This window comes from Entelurus aequoreus, linkage group LG16, assembly GCF_033978785.1.
Source record: "Entelurus aequoreus isolate RoL-2023_Sb linkage group LG16, RoL_Eaeq_v1.1, whole genome shotgun sequence".
NCBI lineage: Eukaryota > Metazoa > Chordata > Actinopteri > Syngnathiformes > Syngnathidae > Entelurus > Entelurus aequoreus.
In genome coordinates, this window is record NC_084746.1 from 11,453,280 (window position 1) to 11,470,468 (window position 17,189).

General features: G+C 36.8%; 1 protein-coding gene across 1 annotated transcript in view; it reads left to right on the forward strand.

Moving 5' to 3' along the window:
• The first annotated feature begins 1,260 nt into the window (after positions 1-1,260).
• sirt6 (sirtuin 6) overlaps positions 1,261-17,189 on the forward strand; it is a 31,884-nt gene continuing 15,955 nt past the window's right edge. Inside the window, exons 1-2 of the mRNA XM_062023446.1 lie at positions 1,261-1,471; positions 7,304-7,431. Coding sequence (XP_061879430.1) covers positions 1,406-1,471; positions 7,304-7,431 — 194 coding nt within the window. The 5' untranslated portion in view covers positions 1,261-1,405. The remainder of the gene's footprint in view (positions 1,472-7,303; positions 7,432-17,189) is intronic.

The window sequence follows — 17,189 nt, forward strand, 5'->3', positions numbered from 1 at the left end:
TCCGTCCGGCACTTTCAACAAGCCTCAACAATTTCAAACATCCATCAGGTTGAGCAAGTACTGTCTTCCGCAAAACATGTAAAGGAAAGAAAACTAAAGCAAATACAAATAGAATGATAAAATTACAATACAAAAATTGGATACAATTCTAACAGACAAAAAAAGGCTAATTTAAATCACTTTAAATTTCTGCAATATTGAAATCAATTTACGGGCTTTTGTATTTTTTATTATTTTCCAAGATTGATAATTTAAAAATGATTAAGCCAATTAGAAAATGACTTCCTGCTATTTTGTTTTCCGGCAATTATGTCCGTTCTCGTTGTTTTTTTAAATCTTTATTTCAATACCAATGTTATATAAAATATTACGAACAAAACTAGTATCATTTAAGAACACAGTATTTTATTTTGAAACCGCACAGGAACCTGAACGATATGCTTAGCAGCCGCCTCAAATGGCAAATCCAAAAATAATAATAAAAAATAGCATTCAATTCTAACAGACAAAAAAAGGCTGATCTAAATCACTTTAAATTTCTGCAATAACGAAATCAATTTAAGAGCTTTTGTATTTTTAACTATTTCCCAAGATTTAATTGATCATTTTAAATTATTAAGCCAATTAGAAAATGACTTCCTGCTAGTTTGTTTTCCGGCAATTGTGTTTGTTCTCGTTATTTTTTGTGATCTTTATTTCAATAACAATGTTACATAAAATATTACAAACAAAACTACCGTCATTTACGAACACAGTATTTTATTTTGTAAACGCACAGGAACCTGAACGATCCTTAGCAGCAGCCTCAAATGGCAAATCCAAAAATAATAATAAAAAAATAGGATAAAATTCTAACAGATAAAAAAAAGGCTAATCTAAATCACTTTAAATATCTGCAATAACGAAATCAATTTAAGGGCTTTTGTATTTTTAACTATTTTCCAAGATTTAATTGATAATTTAAAATTATTAACCCAATTAGAAAATGACTTCCTGCTAGTTTGTTTTCCGGCAATTGTGTTCGCTTGTGATCTTTATTTCAATAACAATGTCATATAAAATATTACGAACAAAACTACTGTCATTTACGAACACAGTATTTTATTTTGAAACCGCACAGGAACCTGAACGATATGCTTAGCAGCCGCCTCAAATGGCTATTCCATCTTTTTTTAAACTACTTTACATAAATTCACAATATTAATCACAAATACACTTGTTGTTGGACCCCAGATAAGTACTTAAGTGCCTCGTTTAAAAAAAAGAAGCTATATTAAAAAATAAAATAAAATCAAACCACCTTGTGTGGCGCGAAGTGATGACGTCAGTAGGAAGGGACGCTTAAGGGAAAAATAACTGCGGCTTTCGAATACATTTTAGCAAATACATTCCAGAAATAAGTGCAATGTCTGTGAATTATGCTGCTGGTCTCTCTCCGTATGCAGACAAAGGTGTGTGCGGACTTCCAGAGGTAATTATCAGATACTATGCTTCCAGTTAGCTGTCGAACAACCAGTTTTAGCTAGCAAGTTAGCCGATTAGCTACATCACTTTTCTTATTCTGGTTAATTGTTGACTAATTACCCGCACATGCTGGGGGAAACTGAACCAAAACAGTTACAACCTGAAGTTTATTCCGATTTTTAATAAAATCATGCATATTAGCATCTGTTTATTTTTGAACCAATATAATATTGTGCACAAAATAAGTATTTACAGTTTCTAAGGAGCTCTGATTGCCTGTATTACAATGTAGAAATATAGTTCCCAAAACTACACAGAAAATCCCTGTAGAAATGTCAATTGTTATATTCTGTACTGTAGAAATATAGTTCTCAAAACCACACACAGAAAATCCCTGTACACATTTCAATTGTCATATTCTGTACTGTAGAAATATAGTTCCCAAAACCACACAAAAAGTCCATGTACACATTTAAATTGTTATATGCTGTACAGTAGAAATATAGTTCCCAAAACAACACAGGAAATCCCCGTAGAAATTTCAATTGTTATATTCTGTACTGTAGAAATATAGTTCCCAAAACAACACAGAAAATCCCTGTAGAAATTTCAATTGTTATATGCTGTACAGTAGAAATATAGTTCCCAAAACCACACACAAAAAATTCCTGTACAAATTACAATTGTTATATGCTGTACAGTAGAAATATAGTTCCCAAAACCACACACAAAAAATTCCTGTACAAATTTAAATTGTTATATGCTGTACTGTAGAAATATAGTTCCCAAAACTACACTCAAAAAAATTCCTGTACAAATTTCAATTGTTATATGCTGTACAGTAGAAATATAGTTCCCAAAAGCACATACAGAAAATCCCTGTAGACATTTCAATTGTTATATGCTGTACTGTAGACATATAGTTCCCAAAACCACACACAGAAAATCCCTGTACACATTTCAATAGTTTTATGCTGTACAGTAGAAATATAGTTCCCAAAACCACATACAGAAAATCCCTGTAGAAATGTCAATTGTTATATTCTGTACTGTAGAAATTTAGTTCCCAAAACCACACATAGAAATTCCCTGTACAAATGTCACTTGTTTTATGCTGTACAGTAAAAATATGGTTCCCAACGCCACATACAGAAAATACCTGTAGAAATTTCCATTGTTATATTCTGTACTGTAGAAATATAGTTCCCAAAACAGCACAGAAAATCCCTGTAGAAATTTCAATTGTTATATGCTGTACAGTAGAAATTTAGTTCCCAAAACCACACACAAAAAATCCCTGTACAAATTTCAATTGTTATATGCTGTACAGTAGAATTATAGTTCCCAAAAGCACATACAGAAAATCCCTGTAGACATTTCAATTGTTATATGCTGTACTGTAGAAATATAGTTCCCAAAACCACACACAGAAAATCCCTGTACAAATTTCAATAGTTTTATGCTGTACAGTAGAAATATACTTCCCAAAACCACATACAGAAAATCCCTATATAAATGTAAATTGTTATATTCTGTACTGTAGAAATATAGTTCCCAAAACCACACAGAGAAATTCCCTGTACAAATGTCAATTGTTTTATGCTGTACAGTAGAAATATGGTTCCCAACACCACATACAGAAAATCCCTGTAGAAATTTCCATTGTTTTATGCTGTACAGTAGAAATATAGTTCCCAAAACCACATACAGAAAATCCCTGTAGTAATTTCAATTGTTATATTCTGTACTGTAGAAATATAGTTCCCAAAACAACACAGGAAATCCCCGTAGAAATGTCAATTGCTATATTCTGTACTGTAGAAATATAGCTCCCAAAACCACACACAAAAAATTCCTGTACAAATTTCAATTGTTATATTCTGTACAGTAGAAATATAGTTCCCAAAACCACACACAAAAAGTGCCTGTACACATTTAAATTGTTATATGCTGTACAGTAGAAATATAGTTCCCAAAACCACACACAAAAAATCCCTGTACAAATTTAAATTGTTATATGCTGTACTGTAGAAATATAGTTCCCAAAACCACACTCAAAAAAATTCCTGTACAAATTTCAATTGTTATATGCTGTACAGTAGAAATATAGTTCCCAAAAGCACATACAGAAAATCCCTGTAGACATTTCAATTGTTATATGCTGTACTGTAGACATATAGTTCCCAAAACCACACACAGAAAATCCCTGTAGAAATGTCAATTGTTATATTCTGTACTGTAGAAATTTAGTTCCCAAAACCACACATAGAAATTCCCTGTACAAATGTCACTTGTTTTATGCTGTACAGTAAAAATATGGTTCCCAACACCACATACAGAAAATCCCTGTAGAAATTTCCATTGTTATATTCTGTACTGTAGAAATATAGTTCCCAAAACAGCACAGAAAATCCCTGTAGAAATTTCAATTGTTATATGCTGTACAGTAGAAATTTAGTTCCCAAAACCACACACAAAAAATCCCTGTACAAATTTCAATTGTTATATGCTGTACAGTAGAATTATAGTTCCCAAAAGCACATACAGAAAATCCCTGTAGACATTTCAATTGTTATATGCTGTACTGTAGAAATATAGTTCCCAAAACCACACACAGAAAATCCCTGTACAAATTTCAATAGTTTTATGCTGTACAGTAGAAATATAGTTCCCAAAACCACATACAGAAAATCCCTATATAAATGTCAATTGTTATATTCTGTACTGTAGAAATATAGTTCCCAAAACCACACAGAGAAATTCCCTGTACAAATGTCAATTGTTTTATGCTGTACAGTAGAAATATGGTTCCCAACACCACATACAGAAAATCCCTGTAGAAATTTCCATTGTTTTATGCTGTACAGTAGAAATATAGTTCCCAAAACCACATACAGAAAATCCCTGTTGTAATTTCAATTGTTATATTCTGTACTGTAGAAATATAGTTCCCAAAACAACACAGGAAATCCCCGTAGAAATGTCAATTGTTATATTCTGTACTGTACAAATATAGCTCCCAAAACCACACACAAAAAATCCCTGTACAAATTTAAATTGTTATATGCTGTACTGTAGAAATATAGTTCCCAAAACCACACTCAAAAAAATTCCTGTACAAATTTCAATTGTTATATGCTGTACAGTAGAAATATAGTTCCCAAAACCACACACAAAAAGTGCCTGTAGACATTTAATTTGTTATATGCTGTACAGTAGAAATATAGTTCCCAAAACCACACACAAAAAATCCCTGTACAAATTTAAATTGTTATATGCTGTACTGTAGAAATATAGTTCCCAAAACCACACTCAAAAAAATTCCTGTACAAATTTCAATTGTTATATGCTGTACAGTAGAAATATAGTTCCCAAAAGCACATACAGAAAATCCCTGTAGACATTTCAATTGTTATATGCTGTACTGTAGACATATAGTTCCCAAAACCACACACAGAAAATCCCTGTAGAAATGTCAATTGTTTTATGCTGTACAGTGGAAATATAGTTCCCAAAACCACATACAGAAAATCCCTGCAGAAATGTCAATTGTTATATTCTGTACTGTAGAAATATAGTTCCCAAAACCACACAGAGAATTTCCCTGTACAAATGTCAATTGTTTTATGCTGTACAGTAGAAATATGGTTCCCAACACCACATACAGAAAATCCCTGTAGAAATTTCCATTGTTATATTCTGTACTGTAGAAATATAGTTCCCAAAACAGCACAGAAAATCCCTGTACAAATTTCAATTGTTATATGCTGTACAGTAAAAATATAGTTCCCAAAACAACACACAAAAAATCCCTGTACAAATTCCAATTGTTATATGCTGTACAGTAGAACTATAGTTCCCAAAACCACACACAGAAAACCCCTGTACAAATATCCTCCTTGATATTGTCTACCAACAGGTTTTTGAGTGTGAATATTGAATGAAAATATACAGAAAAAACATGATTTAACTTAAGTTATGTTTACGGGCAAATTGCTCCATTTTGAGTGTTATATCGTGTAAGGCTGAAACGACGCATCGACGTAGTCGATGTCATCGGTTACGTAAATACGTCGACGCCGTTTTTGTGCGTCGACGTCATCGGTTACGTAAATACGTCGACGCCGTTTTTGTGCGTCGACGCGTCGCATATTTACGTCACACTACCGTCATGGCGGACCGCAAAGCAGACGATCAAAGCAGACGATGCGAGCGGTGCGAGCGAGGGGGGGAAAGCATGCCAAAAGTGGTCAAAAGTGTGGGAGTATTTCAATAAACGGCCTAATAATGTTGTTGTATGCACACTGTGTCGAGCGGAAATGGCCTATCATAGCAGCACAACGGCTATGAACGAACATTTGAAAAGAAAACCATCAACTAGTCAATCGTCCGCGCGAGCATACGTTGTCATCATTACACAAAAACATGAATGTGTCATTTGTATCTGCTAGGGGTGTAACGGTACGTGTTTTGTATTGAACCGTTTCGGTACGGGGCCTTCGGTTCGGCACGGGGGTGTACCGAACGAGTTTCTAAACTAAAGCTAACTTTAGCTGCTAAAGTCTTAACAAGCTGCTTCGCTCCTCTGCCTCTGTCTCAGCACGCAGCATTGTCCCACCCACACAACCATCTGATTGGTACACACGAAGCATTATCAGCCAATCAGCAGTGTGTATTCAGAGCGCATGTAGTCAGCGCTTCAGCGTGGAGCAGATAGGTGTTTAGCAGGTGAGCATCAGGCAGCGGACTCTCCCCAAATGATAATAAACACCTCCCAGTCAACTACTAGTAACATCACTATGAGCCCGTTGACCTTCTAGAAATATAAACTGCAGCTCAGCTCACTCGCAGTCCTGGCTTGAGGTGAAGGCTAATTACCTCTCAGTTCCAGCCACATCGACCCCTTCTGAGCGCCTATTTTCAGCTGCTGGGAATATTGTAAACAAGAAAAGAACCAAACATGTACACATGCTAACCTTTCTTCATTACAACTGTTAGTCACTCACTGGAATGAGTAGAATTGGTTATTGTGTACTGTGTTGGACTGGATGTTTATTTTGCACATTTTAAAAGCAATACTTAATGTTTACAGTGCTCCAGAATATTTAGATTGGCACTTTTTTGTATTGGATGTTTATCTTTATTTTTGCACATTTTAGCAAATAAGCAATACTTTCACTTTTGTTGAAATGTTTACACTGTTGTTACAGAATATTTCGTTTTGCACTTTTTTGTATTGGATGTTTATCTTTATTTTTGCACATTTTAAAGCAAAATAAGCAATACGTTTACCTTTGAAATGCTTATACTATTGCAGAATATTAAGATTTGCACTGGATGTTGACTTTTATATTTGCACATTAAAAAGCAAATAAGCTACTTTTAATTTTGTTAAATGTTAAAAGTTTTTAATGTTTACATTGTTACAGAATATTTAGTCTTGTTGTTGTCAATGTTGACTGAGTGGCCATACTTCTTTTTTTTTGTAAATAAAAGCCATGCCTTTTGAAAAAACGGGCCTACATCTATTTTATCATCTTCATTTTGAATAAAAAAATAATCGGTAAAAGGAAAAATAATCTATAGATTAATCGAAAAAAATATTCTATAGATTAACCGATTAGTCGAAAAAAATAATCTATAGATTAATCGATAGAAAAATAATCGTTAGCTGCAGCCTTAATATCGTGAGAGCGTCAACACAGTTTGGGATGAGCAGAAAATATGCCCAGGAATGAAACACGACATCATTTTGTCATTACTCTCTTGTAGTTCCGTAACAGTATTCATGTCACCCGATTAGAAGCATCAGTTTTTGAAGCATGTTCTACGATAACAGGTATTTGACAACCCCGAGGAGCTAAAAGCGAAGGTGGAGAGCCTGGCTGAGCTCATAAAAGAGTCCAAACACATGGTGGTGCACTCTGGGGCAGGGATCAGCACTTCAGCAGGCATCCCTGACTTCAGGTAAGACATCTTAACCTTGGATTGTGTCATTCTTTAATGGTTCTTCCCTCCAAATAAACACAGGCGTTGTGGCTTTAATACACGGTGTTCATTCTAAAATGTTTGAAGAGCTCGTTGTGCTTCATTTGTGTTTTGGCAGATTTTATTTGATGCACGGGGTTTTGTGTAGCTGCGTCAACGACACATACGTTTAGTTATTTGAGAGAATGTACAGTACAGGCCAAAAGTTTGGACACACCTTCTCATTCAATGCGTTTTCTTTATTTGCATGACTATTTACATTGTAGATTGTCACATCAAAACTATGAATGTGGAGTTATGTACTTATTAACAAAACAAGGTGAAATAACGGAAAACATGTTTTATATTCTAGTTTCTTCAAAATAGCCACCCTCTGCTCTGTTTACTGCTTTGCACACTCTTGGCATTCTCTCCATGAGCTTCAAGAGGTTCAAGACTGTGGGAAAGCCATTTCAGGTGACCACCTCTTGAAGCTCATTGAGAGAATACCAAGAGTGTGCAAAGCAGTAATCAGTGTGAACTAGGGCTGGGCGATATGGCCTTTTTTTAATATGTCGATATTTTTAGGCCATGTCACGATACACCATATATATTAGGGGTGTGGGAAAAAATCGATTCTCATTTTTAAAACTATTTTTTATTTATTTATTGATTGATTGATTTTTTTTCATTTGTATTTATTTATTTATTTATTTTAATTAATCAATCCAACAAAACAATACACAGCAATACCATAACAATGCAATCCAATTCCAAAAGCAAACCCGACCCAGCAACACTCAGAACTGCAATAAACAGAGCAATTGAGAGGAGACACAAACACGACACAGAACAAACCAAAAGTAGTGAAACAAAAATGAATATTATCAACAACAGTATCAATATTAGTTACAATTTCAACATAGCAGTGATTAAAAATCCCTCATTGACATTATCATTAGACATTTATAAAAAATAAAATAAAAAGAACAATAGTGTGACAGTGGCTTACACTTGCATCGCATCTCATAAGCTTGACAACACACTGTGTCCAATATTTTCACAAACATAAAATAAGTGATATTTTTGGTTCATTTAATAGTTAAAACAAATGTACATTATTGCAATCAGTTGATAAAACTATGTCCTTTACAATTATAAAAGCTTTTTACAAAAATCTACTACTCTGCTTGCATGTCAGCAGACTGGGGTAGATCCTGCTGAAATCTATGTCTTGAAGGAATCGGGAAAAAAAATTGATTTTGAATCGAATCGTGACCCCAAGAATCGATATTGAATCGAATCGTGGGACACCCAAAGATTCGCAGCCCTAATATATATATATATATATATATATATATATATATATATATATATATATATATATATATATATATATATATATATATATATATATATATATATATATATATATATATATATATATATATATATATATATATATTTGCCTTAGCCTTGAATTAACACTTCATGCATATAATCAAAGCAGTATGATGATTCTATGTGTCTACATTAAAACATTCTTCTTCATACTGCATTAATATATGCTACTTTTAAACTTTCATGCAGAGAGGGAAATCACAACTAAAAGTGTATTTATCAAACAGTTATTAAGCAGTGGCACAAACATTCATGTCATTTCCAAAACAGAAAGTGCAAGATTGTCAGAGACATTTTAAAACAAGCTATTAGTGCACTTTTGTGCATGATGTCACTAAGATGACATATCAAAACAACACTAAATTAAAGTGCACTTTTTGTACAGAACGTCCCTACAATAGTTTAAAACAAATAAAGTGCACTTTTGTGCATGATGTCACACAAGATATTTCAATAAGTGTCAAATAAAAATGAGCTTCATAATAGGAAATCAAATAGTGTATGTCCTTCACTATGTGGTAGGCTCCTGTGGACGTTATCTCCTTCTGTTGTTGACTATTTTTTTCATACGGTGTTGATGTGGAAATGGTTGCTTTGGCATTTTGTTGGTGTGGCACCGGCCGAGATGTTGACATGCGGAGTTTCAAGCACTCTTCATTCTCTAGCGGGTCACTTTTCAAATTATGCTACAAATTAACAGTAATGCTACTTTTTTGCCGCATACTTAACATATTACTGTTGTCTGTTCAACATCTTCCCGCTTGAAGCCAAACCACCGCCAGACGATGGACCCCCTGCTGTTTTTCGTGGGAATTAATTATTCCTTCATTTGTTTCCAGATTCGCACCTTCTCTCTCTCGTATTACCACTCGCACCTCTCCGCTAGCATCACAGCGAATGTTACCTGTGCCGCTACATCTCTGCTCTGCGAGGGCGTATACGTATGTGACGTATGTAAGAAGGTGCGCTTGTTTTATGTCTCTGTGAGAAGGAGAGACAAGAAAGTGAGAAGAGCCTGTAGTGTAATGCCCGCAGCTAAAAGCAACTGTGTGAGAATGTATACTCTAATATCACGTATCGGTGAGCTGTGGAGTCCCCCAAGGCAGTATATTGGGACCTTTACTGTTCCTAATATACTTAAAGGACTTGTCATCGGCATGCGACTGTGAATTGTTTTTGTTTGCGGATGACTCTGCCCTGCTGGTATCCGACAAGGACAAGTCACAGGTGGAGAAAATCCTCAGTGCTGGGCTCTGTAGAACTTGCACCTGGCTCGCTGACAACATGCTACCCATACACTTGGGTAAAACGGAATCCATCCTGTTTGGGTCCCACATCAACCTTAAGAAAGTCAATGACTTCACTATAAAAGTGGGTGACATTGTTATCACAAGGAAAGATGAGGTCACCTACCTAGGTTCCATTCTAGAGGCTAACCTTTCCTGTGATAAAATGGCAACCAAGGTAATCAAAAAGGTTAACCAACGAACGAGATTTCTCTACAGAATCTCCTCTCTGGTCAACAAAAGCACCATGAGGATTCTGGCGGGAACTCTCGTTCAACCCTTTTTCGATTACGCATTCACCTCCTGGTACCCTAGCACCTCCAAAACCCTCAAATCTAAACTCCAAACATCCCAGAACAAGCTAGTCAGGTTACTTCTAGACCTCCACCCCAGATCCCACCTCACTCCTACCCACTTCTCCAAAGTAGGCTGGCTCAAGGTGGAGGACAGAGTTAAACAACTTGCACCGAGCCTAGTCTATAAAATCCACTACACCTCCCTGATACCGAAGTACATGTCAAACTACTTCCTTAACGTAAATGATCGCCATAACCACAACACCAGGGGGAGCTCCACTAACCACGTTAAACCCAGATTCCGAACTAACAAAGGTCTTAACTCATTCTCTTTCTATGCCACATCAATGTGGAATGCGCTCCCAACAGGTATAAAAGAAAGGGCATCTCTATCCTCCTTCAAAACCGCAATAAAAGTACACCTCCAGGCAGCTACAACCCTAAACTAACACCCTCCCTGGATTGCTAATAATCAAATGTAAACAATCAAATGTAGATACTTTTTCTTATGCCTTCTGATCTCTCTCTCTCTCTCTCTCTCTCTCTCTCTCTCTCTCTCTCTCTCTCTCTCTCTCTCTCTCTCTCTCTCTCTCTCTCTCTCTCTCTATGTCCACTACTTGCTGTCCATATCCTACCCCCCCCCCACCCCCTCAACACCCCTGATTGTGATTATCTTATGTGATGACTGTATTATGATGATAGTATACATCTGATAGTATATATCTGTATCATGAATCAATTTAAGTGGACCCCGATTGAAACTTGTATTAGTAGATTGCACAGTACAGTACATATTCTGTACAATTGACCACTAAATGGTAACACCCCAGTAAGTTTTTCAACTTGTTTAAGTCGGTGTCCACGTTAATCAATTCATGGTACAAATATATACTATCAGCATAATACAGTCAATAATACATAATACAGTCATGTTTTCAGTTATTTCACATATTTTTGTTATGTATCCTTTACAAAATAAATAAGATAATGCAGTCAGTGCAGAATAAGAGTAATCATTTTTTTTCCCGGCCCCGTGTGATTTTTATATAGTTTGAAGAGTATTCTCCCAAGAGCAGCAATACGTGAAACACATTACGTTTTCAATTCTACAAGACACGTTAAGCATATTTGCACAATGTATCGGATCCGTATCGCCAATGCCAGCCTAAATTTCAATTTCAAATCGGGAAGAAAGTCAGTAGTATCACACAACACTAGTAATGGCAGACATCTTGCTAATTTTACAACTTTATTCAGTTACCCTCTTCCCTCAATTACTGCAGTGATGTTGGTTTACTTTACTGCATAGACTACCGACATTATTGTATAGTGTTTGATGTTATTATGCTTGCGTTGCTATACCAGTAGCTAATATCGTGATACCGTAGGACCTCAACTTACTTGGTTCTGTATCTCAAGTCAATGTTTCCCATTGAAAATAATTTAAGAGCCCCAACCAAAACAGCAGAATTTTAACATGTGCCTTTTAAAAATAAAAAAAACTACCTTTTAGAAGTCTGGTATAAAAACAAAACAACAGAATGGACTACTACAACTACAGTAGTTTTATGAAGTAATGTAATAATGTACAGCATTACCTTAGAGAGTGGTATCTCTTTCCAGATGCTCCTCCGTCAAACACACCATCAGCAGCAGCTTCATATTTTCCTGGATAATAAAACGCCATTGATGTATCATTTTTGGTAGGCGTTCTTGACTTATTCAAGTGTCGTGCGGACAAGTAATCGCTCCACTCAAAGTGCTTCGCCAAGTCTGCTACAAGCTCTGTCATGATTTTGATGATCTCTTTCATTCCGTGAATATGACCTACTACTTATTCGCAGCACCGTCCTTCACATTCCCTTGTTTTCCTCTCCATGGTTGGAAAAACCTAGTTAGGATCTTACATATATTAGGGCAGGGGTCAGGTGTGTGTGAGGCTGGGTCGATCAGGTATTCTGCAAAAAAAGCTTTGCTAAAATAAAATTCAATCTTTTTAAATGTCTTTATTTTTTAACCCCAAATAAGATGGAAAAAATAAGAATTGACAAAAAATAAGTAAATACATGTTTGGGGCTGTGTAGTATATTTTAATTCCACTTGGTGTCGCTGTCGTGTTTCGCCGGCGCACAGAGAACGTCTCCATGCACGGAGAACGTCATTTCCGCTTCTTTTTTCCTGTAATAGCACCACGGCGTTGTTGTTGTTGTTGTTGTTGTAAACATAGTCATAGAAAAAAAACATATATATATAAATGTATTTAATGTAGTGATCATTGTCTGAGGCAACGCAAATAGCACGATGCAAATAAAAAATATTGACGCACGAATGACGGTGCGACCCAATAATTTGTCCGGATTACCGGGGACTGTTATTGCCGACGGACATGTGACTGCTGACTACATTAGGCTGCATTATTTTATTTTTTTTAATTGATTTATACATTTTTTATTGAACAACAAAAATGCATTTATAATTCACACACAAGTCAAGTTAATTTCAACATCACTGAAAGAAAACAAAAGCAAATACAGACAGTATTAAATATAAATAAATGATAATAAAAAATATGAACAAAATAAAACAAAAGACAAAAAGGGCGAACTAAATCCCTTTAAATGTTTTTAACAAATATATCAATTTAATGGCTTTTGTACTCTTAATCGTTCTCCAAGATTTGATTGATAATTGTAAACCATTAAGCCAATTAGAAAATGTAGGCCTTACTTTTATAAATCTACATTTATGTAGAAATTTTTTTGCCTGGAGCATAATAATGTTGTTAAACATTTCTATGTTACAGTCGTCATTAGGCTACATTGTTCATTGTTCAAAATTTGAATATAACTTTTCTTGGGGTTAGAAAAGTTTATTTTGTTAACTCTTCTCTTGCAGTGCCATATTTTTAACAGAGAAGGGAGGTAGCTGTTCAGTACAACTCAGCACACAATCACACACTAGTCATTACTATTCTCAGTCCTTTCTGATTTAAAAAAGTCTGCAATGGCACCAGGCATTGAGTTGACCGTTATTGTTAAATTTTTAATGTTTCTGCACTCATTTATTCATATTTTATCATTTGTCCTCCACCAATACCTGTGAAAATGGATCAATTAATAAATGGGGGTCGAAAATGGACAGATGGTCTGCCAGCTTGTCAGGCAGCATCCTTAAAGCGTTCCATCTCCACATCAGGCTGTCTAATGATAGAGACAGACACACACGCCAGCACAGGGATTCCCAACCTCTGTGACGCGGCACATAATAGATCAGACCTGGGCAAATTAAGGCCAGGGGGCCGCACGCGGCTCGTTAAGCTTTTCAATCTCGTCCGCCGAACATTCCCAAATAATTATTTTTAGATTTTAGGTATTTCAATGGTTGTAATCTGCGCTTTTGCATGATATACTTGTTACAATGGTAATCTAATTAGTTACTTTGGTAATCTAATTAGTTACTTTGGTAATCTAATTAGTTACTATGGTCATCTAATTAGTTACTATGGTCATCTAAGTCACAGCAGCTCATACCAGGCACCAAGCAGTGTGGGCGTGGTTTGTTTCCACAGAGTGTTTTCAGAGCAGACAGCCTGAAACGCGGGTGTCAGGGACAGACACGGAAGGAGATTTTTACAACAAAGTTCTTCAAGAAAAGTGATATTATATCAGATTTTGTGGCCAAACAGCTCAATTTTTGTTTCATCTGACCACAGAACTTTCCTCCAGAAGGTCTTATCTTTGTCCATGTGATGGCAACTACAGCCCTAAACTAACACCCTCCCCCCACCACATCCCCGGATTGTAAATAATCAAATATATATACTGTTCTTATGCTTTCTGAGCTTACTATGTTCACTGCTCACTGTACATATCCTACCAAGTCAGACCTACACTGTTTCAATGTCCATTTCTCAGATGATATTATTGTTGATGACTGAAGTGCTGATATCAACCAAACCTAACCCCCCTCCACCCTAACCCCCTCCACATTCCACCCCCCGGATTGTAAATAATTCAATGTATATACTCTGATGATTAACTTGTGTGATGACTGTATTATGCTGATAGTATAAATTTGTACCATGAGTTGATTAACGTGGACCCCGACTTAAACAAGTTGAAAAAGTTATTCGGGTGTTACTATTTAGTGGTAAATTGTACGGAATATGTACTGTACTGTGCAATCTACTAATACAAGTCTCAATCAATCAATTAAAGTCAGATGAAACAAAAGTTGAGCTGTTTGGCCACAATACCCAGCAATATGTTTGGATGAGAAAAGGTGAGGCCTTTAATCCCAGGGACACCATTCCTACCATCAAGCATGGTAGTGGTAGTATTATGCTCTGGGCCTGTTTTGCTGCCAATGGAACTGGTGCTTTAAATGGGACAATGAAAAAGGAGGATTACCTCCAAATTCTTCAGGACAAGCTAAAATAATCAGCCCGAAGGTTGGGTCTTCGGCGCAGTTGGGTGTTCCAACAGGACAATGACCCCAGACACGCGTCAAAAGTGGTAAAGGAATGGCTAAATCAGGCTAGAATGAAGGTTTTAGAATGGCCTTCCCAAAGTCCTGATTTAAACCCCATTGAGAACATGTGGACAATGCAGAAGAAACAAGTCCATGTCAGAAAACCAACACATTTAGCTGAACTGCACCAATTTTGTCAAGAGGAGTGATCAAAAACTCAAGCAGAAGCTTGCCAGAAGCTTGTGGATGGCTACCAAATGTCATGATCCGTGGTCCGGATCATGTTTTGTGTTTTCTGTTTGTTTTGGACTCCTTTAGTTCCTGTTTGTGCACCTCCTGAGTTTGTTACCATGGCTACTTATGATTTTCACCTGCCTCTGTTGTTCCGGACGCGCACCTGTTGCTCATCAGAGACACTATTTAAGCCTGCGTCCTGGCTTCCGTGTTTGCTTCATGCTCGCGTCACGTGAGTTTTGCTTGTCTCCTAGCCTATGCTAAGTTTAGTTTCGAGTGCGATTGGCACCTTGTTCCGTCGGTTGGTTTTCTGTTTTTGTACCTCTTTGAGCGTTTTTTGAGAATTAAATGATGTTCCTACCAGCAAGTCCTGTCCGGAGTCGTCCGTTTGCATCCCAGGAAAACGAACCGCGCAGTAAGCCGCAACCAAACCGTGACAGAACAAGGGGCCAATTGCACTCGAAACTAAACTTAGCATAGGCTAGGAGACAAGCAAAACTTACGTGACGCGAGCATGAAGCAAACACAGAAGCCAGGACGAGTGACCGTCAAAGGCAGGCTTAAATATACGCAGCTTACGCTGATGTGTTGGATCCACTATGGACTGGACTTTCACAATATTATGCTAGACCCACTCGACATCCATTGCTTTCGGTCTCCCCTAGAGGGGGGGTTACCCACATATGCGGTCCTCTCCAAGGTTTCTCATAGTCATTCACATCGACGTCCCACTGGGGTTAGTTTTTCCTTGCCCTTATGTGGGCTCTGTACCGAGGATGTCGTTGTGGCTTGTGCAGCCCTTTGAGACACTTGTGATTTAGGGCTATATAAATAAACATTGATTGATAAATAGTGTCTCTGATGAGCAACAGTTGCGTCCGGAACAACAGAGGCAGGTGAAAATCATAAGTAGCCATGGTAACAAACTCAAGAGGTTTACAAACAGGAACTATACGAGTCCAAAACAAACAGAAAACACAAAACCTGATCCGGACCCCAGATCATGACATCAAAAGCGCCTTATTGCAGGTAAACTTGCCAAGGGACATGTAAGCAAATATTAACATTGCTGTATGTATACTTTTGACCCAGCACATTTGCTCACATTTTCAGTAGACCCATAATAAATTCATAAAAGAAGCAAACTTCATGAATGTTTTTTGTGACCAACAAGTATGTGCTCCAATCACTATATCACAAAAAAATAAGAGTTGTAGAAATGATTGGAAACTCGAGACAGCCATGACATGATGTTCTTTACAAGTGTATGTACACTTTTGACCACCACTGTATATAATTAACCTGCGTATTCACCTTTTGCCTTTCATGCAACAGAATAGGTCATGACACGCTTGATGGAGTTCCGTGAGATTTTTCCGATGTAAATGATGTGCCTCGGCTCAATAAATGCTTAATAAGCTCCGCTCCAGCAGAGCCTCCCACTAAGCAATTTAGCATCTTTTGAGATTCATATTACTGAAGTCCCCTAATCACATAACTGCAAAAGCCTCACAGCTCCTCATTGTAGCATATCTCCGCTGGTGATAAGCAGTCATGAATAACATCTGCAGAGTTCTGTTTGGAACCTAACAGAGGGAACGGCGTGTCTGCTGAACTTCAAATGCAGTGATGGCTGCATTTTGAGGGTTTGCGTGATGGATTCTCCTTTCTGGTGCATGAAGATAAGATTTGTATTAACACCTTTGTGGACTGTTGGGGTTCAATTTATTAAGTTGAGACACCTATTACTTGCAAGGTGTGAGACAACGTTTAAGTATGTTATAAATTATTGACATATTAGAGCTAAATATTGTTTTTTTTTCTTTATGTTCAGCATTCATAAATCTGAAATATGATTGTGGAAGTCGCTTCCTAGCAGCTCCACTGTAGACACGACACAAGAACCAAGCGTGCAGGTTTAACAAGGTTTTAATGTTTTTGACAAGATCTTTTCAAAATGTTTTTCAGCATGTCGTGACGTTGCAGTCACTCCCAATCCTCTCCCTTCCTCTGCTCCCGGCCGCTTAGTGTTAAAGACAACAGGTGATTAGATTAACACGTACCACCTGTG